This window comes from Trachurus japonicus, chromosome 7 (genome assembly GCF_045865225.1).
Source record: "Trachurus japonicus isolate A0001 chromosome 7, Traja_1.0".
Lineage (NCBI taxonomy): Eukaryota > Metazoa > Chordata > Actinopteri > Carangiformes > Carangidae > Trachurus > Trachurus japonicus.
Genome location: NC_140913.1, coordinates 4387089 through 4402633, shown reverse-complemented (window position 1 = coordinate 4402633; position 15545 = coordinate 4387089). Strand labels below are relative to the sequence as shown.

The 15545-nt window shown below is 40.2% G+C and overlaps 1 protein-coding gene across 1 annotated transcript; it reads right to left on the bottom strand.

The window, feature by feature from the left end:
* Positions 1-198: 198 nt before the first annotated feature.
* Positions 199-6513, bottom strand: LOC146984035 (uncharacterized). Its single transcript, XM_085780845.1, has 9 exons — positions 6331-6513; positions 6089-6222; positions 5405-5541; positions 5203-5296; positions 3995-4094; positions 3638-3897; positions 3315-3501; positions 2961-3088; positions 199-2761 (listed from the first exon to the last, which is right to left on the bottom strand). The coding sequence occupies exons 2-9, from the start codon at positions 6209-6211 to the stop codon at positions 2444-2446; spliced, it is 1347 nt and encodes a 448-aa protein (XP_085636971.1). The 5' UTR covers positions 6212-6222; positions 6331-6513; the 3' UTR covers positions 199-2443.
* Positions 6514-15545: the final 9032 nt, after the last annotated feature.

The window sequence follows — 15545 nt, the reverse complement described above, 5'->3', positions numbered from 1 at the left end:
ACATTGACCCTAAGTCTGCATAAAATGGCAATATGGAACAATATATAAGGCGGTATCTGTCGTACCATACTTCATTTGAACATCAAATGGTTTGGAGTAAAAAAGATCATTTATGTGCAACACTTTTAGAACCTTGTCTGGATGTAGCCTGACCTTAAAGGCGTGGTAATGGTCATCAAAACACATCGTTTCCATCAATTTTCCACAGAGCAAAACAAAGTCATCCTTTACAGCAATTGTGTTGATCTTACAAAACACAGGCATCTCACATGCTACCTCAGTACATATAATGAAGTCACAACGGTACTCTGTACCGTGATATTTTATCCATTTTGCAGAAAACACACTGGTTGACAAAACAGTTCCAAGTTTTTCAGCAATTGCTGCACCCTGTTTTAACTCATAAAGTGTCATCATTTTTCCTGGACCTACAATTAATCTTTCCTTGCTAAAAGATTCATGATACATTGCCATATAACTTTGATGCTTTTTGGCTAATGTTGTTGTAATGTTTTTAAAGCTTTTTAATTGTTGTTTGAAGAATTTATGTTTGGCTTCGTAACGCATGCACCATGTATGCAAAATCGGACCAATGTACCTTATGCTACGAGGGTAGTGTATCATGAAGTGATGCTTTGGCAAGAGATTTATTTCAGGAAATAATTGCTTGAACAGCCGATGATGATCAATGATTAAATGTTTGAGGTATACGGTCATGCCCTCTGACAGGACAGGTGAAAATACAATGTTAACAATATGTAGAAGCAAAAGTAGGAGATGCCAGTGTTTATCATCTGTCTCGATCAAATCACCAAATAGTAAAGGTATATTGCGTAACAAGCACCAAGACTGTATCATTCAACCCCAAATCATTACTTCCATCCATCAACTTATCTGTTGGCAGAGGTGGACGGTTTCGCTGCTGATTGAAACCATAGTCATATGCATGTATTCTACCAGTCACTTGTTCAGCACTTAGGAAGTTGCCTTGAATGTACTTCAGAATCAGTTTCACCTCAAACTGACCAACCCACCTCTAAAATATCATGCATGGCTGTCTTGAAATACTCCAGTGAATTCAACAGACAACTGCGTTTCACACCATATACATGAGGCAGCCTAGGATCTGTTTGTACAGTCTGACAGTGATGTGCATGCGCATCAACAGTTCTTAAAACAACTTCTGGATCATCTTCACAGAATACAGTTTGAAAACAGTGTTTCTCAAGGAGACAGAAACGACAGCAATATCGTGCCCCAAATGACTCTACAAAGCCAAATAGACCATGCAAACCAAGATTGTCGCCAGTGACTTGAACTACAGTACCATGAATTGCATGTTCAAAAGTTGGAATTTGAAGTCCCTCTGTCTCAAGCACTTTCAGATCATTAATAAGTGGTTCAAGTATCAAATTAAAACTATATCTTTTTATGTCTTGTGCATGAAATAGAGCACACAAATGGATATTAATCAAAGATGAATTAAAGATTGGGGGGAAATTTCTTAAAGTAAAATATATAGCACCTAATTTATGTAAACCTCTTTTGGGTCCCAAGACATTTGCAGTTTCAAAGTCATCATAAAACAGCTGAATCTGCAAGGCATCTTTTTCAATAGAAAATAGGGGACTTTCTTTAAAATAGGTGGCATCTCTCAAGTCTGCGTACACACCGTCCTTGGGACTATACCTGGGCTTGATCATGTCTGCAAATTCTTTTTTTTGTAAAATACTCTTCAGTGTTTCCAAAATTGGAACATATGCAAACATATCGGTTACAATGACTTGGTCATATGTCCCAGTAGTTTTGTTTCTTCTGCTGTCGAATCTTGTGCCAAGCACTTTTTGAACAGGCTCAACAAGTCCCCATTTCTCTCTTATGTGTTTGTTTAGTTTTGCTTCTGAATTTAAAGGTGTGAATGGATTTTCCAAAGTTTGGAAGGACTCTTCTATTTTGTTCCTATTTATGGTATCCTGTGGAGACAAGCACTGTAAAGCTACATCCTTAGCCTGATTGTGAATCTCAAAAATCACTTCTTCCATGGATGAGGCAAACCTCTTAACATTAGACTGACTTAATCCATCTGCTTTGAGTTGTGCAATAGCAGTAGCACACATATCTAAAGTGCTGCTACTCGACTCTGTCAGTGAGGTAGATGCTGTGGCCGTCTCCTCTACATTAGCCGTCACCAGCTGCTCTGCTTATATTGACATCATTATTAACTTGTTGGTCAATATTGTCAATGTGTTTGGTGTTTAAATGTTTCCTAAACCCAGAAAAGGTTCCAAGCACACGGCCACATCCAGACTGAGCACATTTAAGGCGAAGATTTTTTCCATCTAAGTAACCATGAACTACCCGTAAATGCCTAACAAGTGTATTTGCGCAAGTTAACTCAGTCTGACAAACGAAACACTTCATGTCAAACAGATTTGTTCAAGTACTAATGAAGCAACCTAGCCCGAACTTCTGCGACACGGGGACTCTCCTTCACTTTGCCAACATCTATGTTGTACACAGTGGTCTGGATGAACGTGAACATGTTGTTCAGCATGGGGTTGTATGTGGTGGCAAAAACGTAATGCACCTTAAACAGCTCGTCGAAGGCACCAAGTGAGGAGGCCGACCTGCAACTGATGGCAGTTTTGTCAAGTATGACAAAGAACTGGTGGACCTCTTTCTTCTTTCGTCCTAAAGCCAGGAGGTAGGGTTGTGTGCTTATCGTGATGGAATCAAGATGTTCCTGGATGTTGGTTCCTGTCTGAGAAAACAAAAACACAAACACATGGCAAGACTATTACAATTACATGGTGGTAATATTGCACAAGAAAATCAGCTTCCATGTGTATTTGTATAGTATTTAACTGTGTGTGTATGTGATCATGACCTGAAAAACCAAGGCTCCCTCAGTGAAACATCCTTGAATAAAAAACAGTAAATAAATAAGAACATATACAAACCTTCTTGAAGACCACGAGATACTTCTCTGCTTGGGAAGCAGCCACCTTTCCTGGTCTTTTACGACCCTGGGCAGAGGGGGGAATCAGGTGTAACAGCAGCAAAATCGATGAGAGGTCACTGTCCCAACCTGTAAATACACACATTTAATGTTATGTGGACCATCAGCAAAATTCAGTGAGTCTGCTATTTCTTTTTTTTGTTTTTGTTTTTTTGGGGGGGGCTTTTTGCCTTTATTTGATAGTATGCAGTAGAGATAGACAGGAAAGGGGAGGCAGAGTGAGAGGGAATGACATGCAGGAAAGGGCTGCCCGATGCTGTGTAATTCTGCTATTTCAATAGCAATTCATACTTACCAATGTCGTCATCCACTTCAGTGCCATCCTCAGGAGTATCAGCTGCCAGGAGGAGATCTTCAAGCTCACTGGTGGATGGAAGCTTTCTGCATTGTTGGATGATCTTTTTCTTGAATGTGGTTGTCCATTTCTCCAGAAACTTGCCAGAGACATCCTCCCCAAACATCAGAACAAAATCCTGTTCCACCTAGGGTGAGGATAATGGAGAACTTCAAGATTTCACAGCCAGATGAATTGTGTTGTTTGACTGTTACTAAAATACACACATACTTTAATAATTATGAAATTGTCAAAACACTGTCAAAATAATGAAAATCAATTACCAAGCCTTTGACGTCTTTGAAACGTGGAAAGACAGACAGTACGTTGCTTGACTGCTGCGGGTCGAGGACCATGTTGCGGCGGAAGTCAAATGTCAGCTTCATCTTCTTCTTGATTGTGTCCTCATCAGGACAATGTTTCATCAGTGCAACTGCTTCCTTACACTCGTCTTCGCTCAGGACAGTCTCTGGAACAAACTGGGTCTCTCGTCTGGCAGCTGGTCCTCCAAGCCCATCTTCACGAGATGTTCCTTCAGATGATGCTGCACAATATGGAAAAATACCATATTTTGAGAACCATATAAACATACAGACAAAAGAAAATTCAGTTCAGATCTTCTAGTATTATTATTGTGTTACCTCCATACGATGATCGTCTGTCTCTAGCGGTGGATCTCTGAATAGTTTTAATCCTCCAGGCCAAGTACCCAGTGCCACTCTCGCCATCATAATAATGCTCCTTGGAGGGAGAAAGGATAACAAAAACAGACACTCCATTCGTGAGTTGTTGTTTTTTTTTAAAGTTAAGGTAAGAGGGGCATTTTGAATATGAATTCACCACTCCTCCCTCGTCCTTACTGTAGCCCCATTTTTGAAAAAGAGTTTGAAAAAAACACCATCTCAGCCGATAGTTCCACAACTGTAACTTGACAAGACTCATGTATGCAGAGCAATTATATCACTTATTTATTACCTTTAAAAATATGCTCTAGTAGAAATCAAAGTGTTTTGATGTCGCATTCAACACTAGTTGGGTTTCCATCCACCTTTTCTTATGCGCATTTTGTGAAAATACGCATAAATACTTGAATGGAAACGCCAGAAATTCGAATAAAGGCAGTAAATGCGCATAAAAGTTTATACGCTTGGAGGGGGTGGATTTGTCAGCGTATCGAATAAAGGAAATGCGAGTTTTTGTGATGGAAACAGATTATGCGAATTGAGGCAGAGTTTGTGGGTGAAGCTGCTGGACTTCACCCAGCGACGCCCCGGTGTCCCAGCTCTCCTCTCTGCACACCGCAACACAAACGCGCTCCGTAACCCGTAATGTTTTGTTTATGACGGTTAAGACGACACAAACACACGCCGTAACATCGTTATGTAACTTATTGATTTTTCACCGGCTTCGTATGTAATCAGATGCACATGGGCGAGAGGAGCATAACCAAAACAGCGGAAAAGAGAGCGGACTGTCACAGTTCCCTACTGTCTTTCTGTGTAAATATCTCATGTTACAACATGAAAACCTGCAGCTTATATTCAAGTGCGGCCTATAGGCTATATGTATTTTCTTTTAAAATGTAGCTGGTGCGGATTATACAGGTGGGTCTATAGTCCGGAAAGTACGTAAATTGTCCATGATGTTGAGTGTCAGCTGAGTGTCAACTGTTGGATACATTCACGCTCTCTTATGACGTAATCTCACGGTAATCGCAAAACAATAATGAATGGAAACGGGCATAAATTCGCTTTGCTTTTTGCGCATTTTCACAAAATCCGCTTTTAAATTCGATACGACTTGGATGGAAACCCAGCTATTATCACAGCCATTATAGTGTGTGACTTACATAACCAGTCCTGGAGAACGGATCACTGAGGTAGGGGAATAAGCTCACAATTCCTCTGGCATACTTTTCTTTCACCTGTCTGGGTGGTGATGTACTGCAAGTTATAAAATGGTAAAGATTTATTATATGCAAAGGATTGAACAAAGTTTTGAATTTAATGTAAAAGCTACAGTGAGTAAAGTAAAGACTATTTACAAATTACCCATTCTTTTCCGTCATGTCAGCTGCCAGTATGTTCACCATTATCCTCCTGGTTTCATCTGTCAGGGACTTGCTTCGATTGTATTCATTCATTATGCGTTCCCCACCAGGTTTCTTTGTAAGAATGGATTCCACCAACTTCAGACAAAAAGCAAAACAATTTAGCATGTTGAGAATACATCACATTAATAAGTAAACAAATGGTCAAGAACAAATGGTTTTTAAAGAGACCCTGAGGAGTTTGTATTTGGTTATACAGAACTTGTTAATGGATCCATTTTCGATAAATATATTATTTTATTTGTATAGTTATTTTTGTTATTATTTAGTGGTTGACTCGCCCAGCATTTCCTAGTTTCGGTTTCCCGGACGCTGCCTGCGGGTCATGGGAATCACGCCGCCGGATCGCTAGTTGGCATCATTTATGGTAAGAACTACAACGGTATCTGATCATCTTCCAACCTCTGACTTTCGTTCTTGATGCAAATGCTTTCACCTGTCTTGCGCTGATCCAAGAATTTCATTGACCGTGTGTGCGGTAGCTCATGGGAAACATAGTGTGACAAAACTTCACTTTCCAAAACTCCTTGTAGTCCCTTTAAAATTACACTATATTCTTTTTACAGCCTTGGTGGCCTTAAAAATAATTCCTGTTGTGCTCTGGTGTTTGTGTGTTAATTCTTACGTTCTTGGCCTCTGTGTCCAGCCTCTGCCGTTTAGCGGAAGGACTCTCTGAAAGGATGTCTGTATCTTGAGAATCAGACGAATCAAGGGATGGTAGGTCCGACTGCTCAGGAGATGGTGCCATGGAGACAGATTCTTCTGATCATCATAGAGGAAGCAGATGAAAGGAAAAACATTAACCACAAGGAACTAGTATGTCCATTAAATACTGTACTATAAATTACAACTGTAACTCAGACCAACCAGTGTCATATTTGATTGTAAGTACTCCCACTGAAGGATCCTTAACAACATCCTCAAATACGTCATCATCCAACTCAGTCCCCGTACTGTCAAGAACCTTCACACCTTCTGTCACAGCTGGCACACCAAACTTTGCAAATGCTAGAGGAAAAGACAAATGCTTGTGTAAACCAGACTCATAAGTTCATGTTAGAGATGCACATTTTGAATTTTTTTCTGACCGATAAAGAATGCTCATTAACCAATGATTAACCATTAACCGACAAGATTACAATGCTTGCAGGGGCGAGAAAAAAAACGCACATGCTCAACCGTTGATTTGAACAGCCACTGTGGGGGTTAACGTTATATTTTTCTCAACCCACGGCAATTTTCAACAGAATTTAAGTCATGTTTAATAAAACAAAACTATCTTTCCACATCATATTGCTAAGTTTATTACCTTTTGCGGACATGGTCAAGTTGGACACGCACGCATTTTAAGCTAGGTATTCACTCGGTCACGTTAGCCGTCTTTAATTTGGTGTTAAGATACAAAACCCGCTCAAATACGGGGACCAACAACACACTGTTGTTCTAAAACAACATTTCTGTTGAAATGCCAACATAAAATTGGGTTAGTATGTGAAAATAAGAAACTTACCGCAGCCGTTCGACGAGGAGAAAATGGCCTCCAGAAATATCTTTCCCGGTTTGAACAGCGCGGACGAGGTGGGCGGGGCTTTCCAGAGTCAAATCGACAGGACGTCTTATAACACTGGAAATTTTCACCAACACTAGGGGGCATTCTACTCAATCTGTTGTTGTAATAACCCTGAAAGAGTCAATGAACTTTGACACTGCATATTTAACACTGCGAAATTTACTGTGTATGTCATGATGGATGGTAAGTGCCAACCCGAGAACCTGCAGATTTTCTCTGGCATGCTGTATCCGGAACGTGTCTGTCACCTCCTTCAGTTGGTGTCGCACCTGCCTGTTGCTTTTGAAAGCATACATTATGTTTTGGCTTATTGTAAGGGCTGATTGTTGCATTGTCCTACTACTGGTCTCTGTTTGCAACTCCAATTCAGGTCCTACCAATATCCACAATCCATCTATAAGGCTGTATAACTCTACTGGAACACCTTCTGCCTTGCTCAATATGTTCATGCCTGGTTGTTCCTTCTTATTGAAATCCACAATACTATTGCGTATTAACTGATCTGACTTGTGCAGCATCTTCATGTCATCCCTTTCACTTGCATGGTCCTGTGTCATAGTCATGTGGACTATACTCTCTTCACAGGCTTCAGGGCAGTAAAGAATGGATGGGCTTTTCCTGTTTGGTCTCACACACTTCACTCTTGGTAAATTGTGACAAATCTGATCCCTTAGCCATTTCCTTGTCAGTTTTGGTCTGTGCTTCTGTGTTTCCTAACTGCATCCATGGGGAGAAATGCTTTGTCTTGAGTTTTAGGGCCCTAGTTTGTTGGCGCAGCGCAGGTGGCGCAAGGTAACGCAGCCGGTCTAATGCAAGTTTCGACCAGCGCAGCCTAGCGCAAAATCAGATTGGAAGATTGGTAGATCGCGCTGCGCTGAGATAGGCGTGGCCGCGCAGCAGGGGGAGGCGTCACAGATTCAGCTTGGTGCAGTGGAAGTTTTGTGCGAAAATGTCCCGCCGAGGTTGCGCTGAAAGCTCGCCACCTCCAACCAGGGCGGAGCGCAGCAGGTGCAGTGGAAGTTTGGCTGACTGACCTGCAGTGCACACACGTCACCAAGACCTCACAGGCAGATCTCCACAGTTCCAGACACATTTCAATGCAATAAATATCCACAATAACCACTATTTAATGCAACTAATGGAATCAACACGTGAATTTATATCTATATAGATTGTCCCGTCACATCTGACGTCAGATCAAAGCAGAGATCAAAGGCTGTGGCACACGTAATGGAAACTCCGGTAACACTTTACAATAAGGTACACAAAATTAGAGTAGTTGATGAGTAACTAATGAAGAACTAATGAGGAACTAATGAGTAGTTAGTGAGGAATTGAGCTACACAAAATTACAGTAGTTACTGAGGAACTAAGCTACACAAAATTACAGTAGTTACTGAGGAACTACTGATTAATTAACTATTAGTTAATGGTCAGTTCTTCAGGAACCCCTGATCAAATTTCAGAGGAGTAGTTACCAAGGAACTAATGAGTAGTTAGTTAGGGAAATGAGATACACAAAATTAGAGTAGTTACTGAGGAACTAATGATTAACTAACTATTAGTTAATGGTCAGTTCTTCAGGAACCCCCGATCAAATTTCAGAGGATTAGTTAATGAGGAACTAATGAGGAACTATTAATGATCAGTTCTTCATTAACTCATGATCAAATTTCATAGAAAGTTAATCACAACTTGATGATTAGTGAACTAGTTACTTCATCAGTACAGAATCATTACTCAATAACATGTCCAGTAGTTAACCTTTATGACCTAAAGTGACACATAATGAGTGGTTTTTCATTTCTTCATCTTCATCTTTACATTAGTAGTTCCTTAAAAAAATCACAGACAGCAGGATTCTTGAGAAGATTTTATTCATTAATTTCAGACCACATACACATCAATATGACCATCCATGTTGCCTTTGAAATAAATATGATAGTTTGTCACATGTTTGGTAGGCTAAATGAATGTATCATGGGGCTGTGTAGTACTGTATACTGATCACACCGTGGTTCACAGTAAAGTTGTTTGAGGTGCACAAAATTTAGAGTAGTTATTTACTATGAAACAAATTTGGAATGAATGAGGAACTCACTATTAGTTAATGGTGAGTTCTTCAGTAACTCCTAATCAAATTACTGAGGAACTAACTATTACTTAATCATTAGTTACCCTTTTTGTGTACCTTAAGGTAAAGTGAGACATCAAAATGAGTAGGTAATGAGTACTGAATCATTACTGAATCATTAGTTACCCTTTTTGTGTACCTTAAGGTAAAGTGAGACATCAAAATGACTAGGTAATGAGTACTGAATCATTACTGAATCATTAGTTACTATTTTTGTGTAAGGTACACAAACATTACAGTAGTTACTGATGAACTAATGAGGAACCAAAATAATCATTTGCCTCCATGTGCACCAAAATGACATAGAATGTAAAATGTAAAACAACAACAACAACAACAACAAAAACCTTTGTAACTTACTTGCTTAAAAAAAAAAAGTCTTTTGTCTTTTATTTTGGAAACAAGATCTTCAATTCCGGTGGCTCACCTGTGCAGCTTTACTGTGAGGAGCAGTGAATTCATTTGACGACGATGAGAGAAGTAATGGACAGAGCAAGGAAGAGCAGAAGCTCCCATCTCGACTATATCAGAGACGTTCTATATCTCGAGGATGAGGATGTGACCGTACAGTATAAGTACATTGTAATGGTATCTCTCTCTTTTTTTTTTAATATATACAAATTCGGTAAGATTGCTCCTCAAATTTACTGTAAGATAACTTTGTCCAAAGTGAATTTAGCCCTCTAAAACCTACCGTAGTTTGGTTAACCGAACGTTACATTGATGCTACGCTTGCACATGTTTTACAAAACATTAAATAACTTATGAACCGTTTATGATAGAGACGAGCTGTGAACAGCATCTGAATCGGGGGGTTATCCGCTTTCCGAGGGTCCTTGAATGGTGCCTCTACGACAACACGTGACACTGGAAGAGAAGCTAAACCGAGCATAGCATTGATGCTGAGGTTGCACATTTTTGACAAAATATTAAATAACTTATGAACCGTATATGATAGAGACGAGTTGTGAACAGCATCTGAATCACTGGATTTTTCGAATGGTGCCTCTATGACAACAAGGGACGATATGCGTCATGTAACCACATGGTAAGGGAACAGAGCTAAACCGAGCTAGCATCAATGCAACACTTGAGCATACTTTCATAGAGGCACCATTCAAGGACCCTCGGAAAACAAAGAATCCCGCGATTCAGATGCAGTTAACAGGTTATTTAATGTTTTGTACAACGTGTACAAGTGTAGCATCGATGCTACATTCTGTTAACCGACCATAGCATCGATGCTATGCTAGGTTTTAGAAGGCTACATTCACTTTGGAGAAAGTTAGCATAGTAAAATTTGAGGAGTCATCTTACACATCTTCCAAAAAAAAAAATGTGTTCATTAGTTCCTCATTAACTACTCCTCTGAAATTTGATCAGGGGTTCCTGAAGAACTGACCATTAACTAATAGTTAGTTAATCATTAGTTCCTCAGTAACTACTCTAATTTTGTGTATCTCATTTCCCTAACTAATTACTCATTAGTTCCTCAGTAACTACTCCTCTGAAATTTGATCAGGGGTTCCTGAAGAACTGACCATTAACTAACAGTTAACTACTGTAATTTTGTGTAGCTCAATTCCTCACTAACTACTCATTAGTTCCTCATTAGTTCTTCATTAGTTCTTCATTAGTTACTCATTAACTACTCTAATTTTGTGTACCTTATTGTAAAGTGTTACCGAAACTCCACCTGAATTAACACAGCAGGGACGAACTGGCACTGAAAAGCAGCTGTGGATGTCCCAAGCAGGACTGAGGGTGGATGACTGCATGTCGCTGCCGTGTTGAGATATGTTGTGATGATCCGCTTCATTTATTTATTTACTTATTAATTCAGTAGCGCGAGCGACCACGTCGTCACGCAGCCTTAATGTAAAACAAAACACAAATCATTATCTCTCTTAGCCCACCACAACAGCCTCGGTATCAGATAGTCAGTATATAGCCTACTACAGTATACTCAGCATCTCTCATCACATAGAAAAAAGAGAAAAAAAGAGACGGACAGAGAGAGAGAGAGAGGGAGAGAGAGAGAGAGAGAGAGAGAGAGAGAGAGCGTCCTTTATGCTGATTTCATCCCGCATGGTGTTTGTTTATGTTGTGATTAGTGTACACCTCTCATCTTGCTTACACAGGGTGTGAATAAATGTGAGTTTCTTTATTAGTTTATTAGTTGTTGTTTTTTACTCTAAACAGCGGTTCTCAGCGTATCAGATCAAACCTGATTAAGGATATTAGTATTAGTATTAGTATTATTATATATATTAGTAAACTCATTATTGGTCACTCTGAGCTCGGACCTCCGGACCAAAACAGCTGTTTCCTCCTGGGAGAGGTTCGGCCTCTGGCGTCTCTGTTTCCTCCGTCCATGTCAAAGTATAAAATGACAAACTTGCAGCGCGCATCACCCGCCGCGCAGTTAAAGGTGAGGAGAGGAGCTCCTTTGATTGGTGAAGATCCGAATCGGCTGTGTTAATCCCACTTCTCCTCCTCCTGTCTCCCTCCAGCCCTGTCTCCTCCCCCTTTGCCGTTTGCGCCGGTAGGAGGGACGAGGGGCGGGTTTGCGCTGGCGTAAGTCGGACTGCGCGGCCCAGCAAACTTGCAAAATGGACCTGGACACACCTCGTTGGCGTGGCGAAGCTGCGCTGATCTTAGACTTTGCCCGGTCTAGGAAACTAGGGCCCTTAATGTCAACAATATTGATCAACTCGATCAAACAGGCAGGTCTTCTGTTGTGCATTTGGCTTCATTGTGGGTATGGTTTCTGAGGACATGAAACACATGGTTTCTCCAGCACTGCCTATGATATCTCACATCTATTGCATGGGCATCACTTGGTGATATTGCAGTGCTTAATCTTGTCATCAACACTGGATCTTGGGAAATATCAACAGCCTGTCTGAGTGCCTCTCCTGCATTCTCAGTTCTTACTTTATAGTGTCAATTGTGCTTGACCCAAGGCACCCAGTGGTAAAACTTCTCATCAAAGATATGGATGAACGTCGTCTGCACTCAAGCACAGAACGGGTCTATGCTGAATTACGGAGACAGTATCGGATCTTGCGGGGACGACAGGCCATCCGACATCACCAGCTCAACTGCTCCACCTGTCAGCGCTGGAGAGCTCATCCAACGGTACCGCAGATGGCAGATCTGCCCCTGCAACGCCTTAGACTTCTCTGTCCACCCTTCTACTCAACTGGCGTTGACTGTTTTGGGCCTTACCTGGTGAAGATAGGTAGGAGGACAGAGAAGCGCTGGGGTGTGATCTTCAAGTGCCTCATGACTCGGGCAGTGCACATAGAGCTTCTGAACGCTTTCCTCCTTGCTCTTTGTCGTTTCATTGCCAGGCGGGGTCGACCAAAGGAAATGCTATCGGACTGTGGTACCAACTTCCGCGGTGCTGAGCAAGAACTCAGAGAGGCTTTCGCAGCCATGGAACCACAATTGAAGGAGAAACAGACAGAATACCAGATTGACTTCAAGTTCAACCCGCGCTCCCCACTTCGCTGGAGCATGGGAGAGAGAGGTATGTTCTATCAAATCTGGCCTCCAAGTCGTAGTTTGTTTATTGTTTATGTAGTTTATTTCGGTCTCATAAAAACAAATACAATAGACAAATATAAAGGTATAAAATACAAAACAAAACAAATCAGAACAAAAACACAACAAGCAAATCAATTTACTTTGACCGAAAAGGTGTAGGCTGAAGCATCAGCTTATTTTGCCTACCCTTCTTAAATTAACATTTTCCGTTCACTCAATTTAAAACAATTGGTGAGCAGCCAATCCTTCTCAGAAGATGTTCTGTACACAGCTTTGGTGGAGAGGGGATCTTAAACTCGAAGCCACTGGGATACATGTCAGCTGATGTAGCCGACTTGGACCCCATCACTCCAAACATCCTTCTGATGGGGCGGCGGGATGCGGCTCTGCCTCAAGTGGTCTACACTCCAGCAGGTATGGGACGGCGAAGATGGCGACACTGTCAGACACTAGTGGATCAGTTTTGGCTTCAGCTCACAAGGAACTACTTGCCGAATCTCCAGACGCGGCAAAAGTGGCAAAAAAAAGGTCATCAAAGAACATTGATGTGGACTCTGTCGTGCTAATCATTGACCCATCACTTCCGAGAGCTCAGTGGCCCATTGGGAGAGTCGTTAAAGCTTTCCCTAGCCCGGATGGATGTATCAGAGCGGCAGAGGTCAAAGTCAAGGACAAAGTCTACATGAGACCAGTTGCTCGACTTATTCAACTTCCTGTACTTTAGGATGATACCAAAGACACTTGAAGAATCCCTGGTCTTACACATTTACAAGGCAAATGTGGGGGCGGCTATTGAGAATTCTTCAAGGTTTTGTATTCATGCTTTTATTTTGAAGTGGGTGTTTTATTTTGAAGACAGTTTATGCAGTTACCCTTCTTGCCTCACGTTCTCCGATTGACCTGTTAACAGTGGTACGGCAGTCACTGACGATGTAAGTTATGGTCATAGTGATGTGAAATGAATGTGTACAAGTGACTTACCTTTTTCTGATAGTTATGTGTAGCTCCTGGTGTATATTTACACTTGTTAAAAGGTCCGTTTTCACCTGTTAGCATGATCACGAGTTAGCATCTATAAGCTAACTGAGTTTGAATGAGTTTTGTATGACTGTTACCCTTCATATTACTTTCGGTTTACATGTGAAGAGCTATTTTCCAAAACGCTATAAATCCATTTTAATAGTTTTCCAGAAAATGACATTTTTTACCTAGACCCACCCACATTGTTAATATTCAATTTATCCTGTTAAAATGATTGTTGGCTCAGTCTGAACATGTTGAACAGTGATTATTAAATCAAACAACAATATTTTGATTAAAAACTCAAAGTTTATTTTTTATTTTAATTTTAATTATAAATCCACATTTAAAAAAACAAAAACTGATGGTTTCTGTCTTGAAAAACCAACCAACAAAAAAAGAACATCACTGAGTTGCGTGTGTGTCTGTGTCTCTGCGTGTGTGTGACTGTGTGTGTTTGTGTGTGTGTGCGCATCGGGGGGTGGGCGTCGACGGTAATGATGTAGTCTGTCCATGGTTACAAACATGTTAAACAAAGATAACTATTAGTCCAGGCAAAATAGCGTTTTACGACAGACTAATTGTCACAGAAGGTTTTTCACCATACATCATGTCTATGAGGTGTCTAGAACAACATACTAAAAGTCCTAAGAAATCCTAGTTGGGGAAATATGTTTAATTCGCATCATTATTTACTGTATAAAGTCTATGGTGCCGACAACAATACACCCCAATGGGGCTATTTTTTCCCTTTACTCCTTTCACAATGAAACTTTGCACAATGAAAGTATCCATGAAATGTAACATTTTTTGTATTACAAGTTTCTTTGAAAATGAATTTGAATATGCAAATGAGCCTCACACTAATCAAATATGCCCAAAATACACCCGAATAGGCTTCTTTTTTTCCTTTACTCCTACCACAATGAAACTTTACACAATGAAAATAGACATTAAAAGTAACATTTTTTGTATTACAAGTTTCTTGGAAAATGAATTTGAATATGCAAATGAGCAATACACTAATGGAATATGCCCAAAATACACCCGAATAGGCTTATTTTCTTCCTTTACTCCTACCACAATCACACTTCACACAATAAAAGTATACATGAAAAGTAACATTTCTGTATTTCAAGTTTCTTGGAAAATTAATTTTAAATATGTAAATGAGCTCAACGCTAATTGACTTATGGTCAAGAAGCCATAAAGCCACAAGCAGCAACAGGGGCCAAATAACTAACACATTCATGTCCATTCAATAAGTTAACCTATGCACTGAGTGCTGTCACTTGCCACACTTGACTTATGCATACACACATGTCACTTGCCACACTTAAAAGACCTATATTGACCTTAAGAATTGATTGCACAGTCTTGTCTCCAGTTGCTTTCTAAATTCTTTTTTTTTTATTAGCGAACAAGCCTTACCTAACGACTTTCCTCCCAGTTTGCAGAGAACATCAGAAGAAAGTCAGAATTCATCAAAGTCGTTTCAACGACTGTGTGTGATGTTATATTAAATATGCTGTTATGTTCAACAATATATGAGTGGGACTAAGAACTAAGTTATTTGGCTCCTGTTTTTGCTGCTTGCGGCTTTATGGCTTCTTGACCATAAATCAATTAGTGTTGATCTCATTTACATATTTTAAATTAATTTTCCAAGAAACTTGAAATACAGAAATGTTACTTTTCATGTATACTTTTATTGTGTGAGTAAGTTTTATAAGTGTGATTGTGGTAGGAGTAAAGGAAGAAAATAAGCCTATTCGGGTGTATTTTGGGCATATTCCATTAGTGTAA

What these genes read in the sequence shown, in the direction of transcription:
- LOC146984035 (XM_085780845.1), bottom strand. Translation starts at nt 6,211, where the DNA reads ATGGCACCATCTCCTGAGCAGTCGGACCTACCATCCCTTGATTCGTCT. An exon ending in TGGACACAGAGGCCAAGAAC is followed by an intron (nt 5,542 to 6,088) that starts GTAAGAATTAAC and finishes TTTTGTCTGAAG; the next exon opens with TTGGTGGAATCCATTCTTAC. An exon ending in CAGACGATCATCGTATGGAG is followed by an intron (nt 3,898 to 3,994) that starts GTAACACAATAA and finishes CATATTGTGCAG; the next exon opens with CATCATCTGAAGGAACATCT.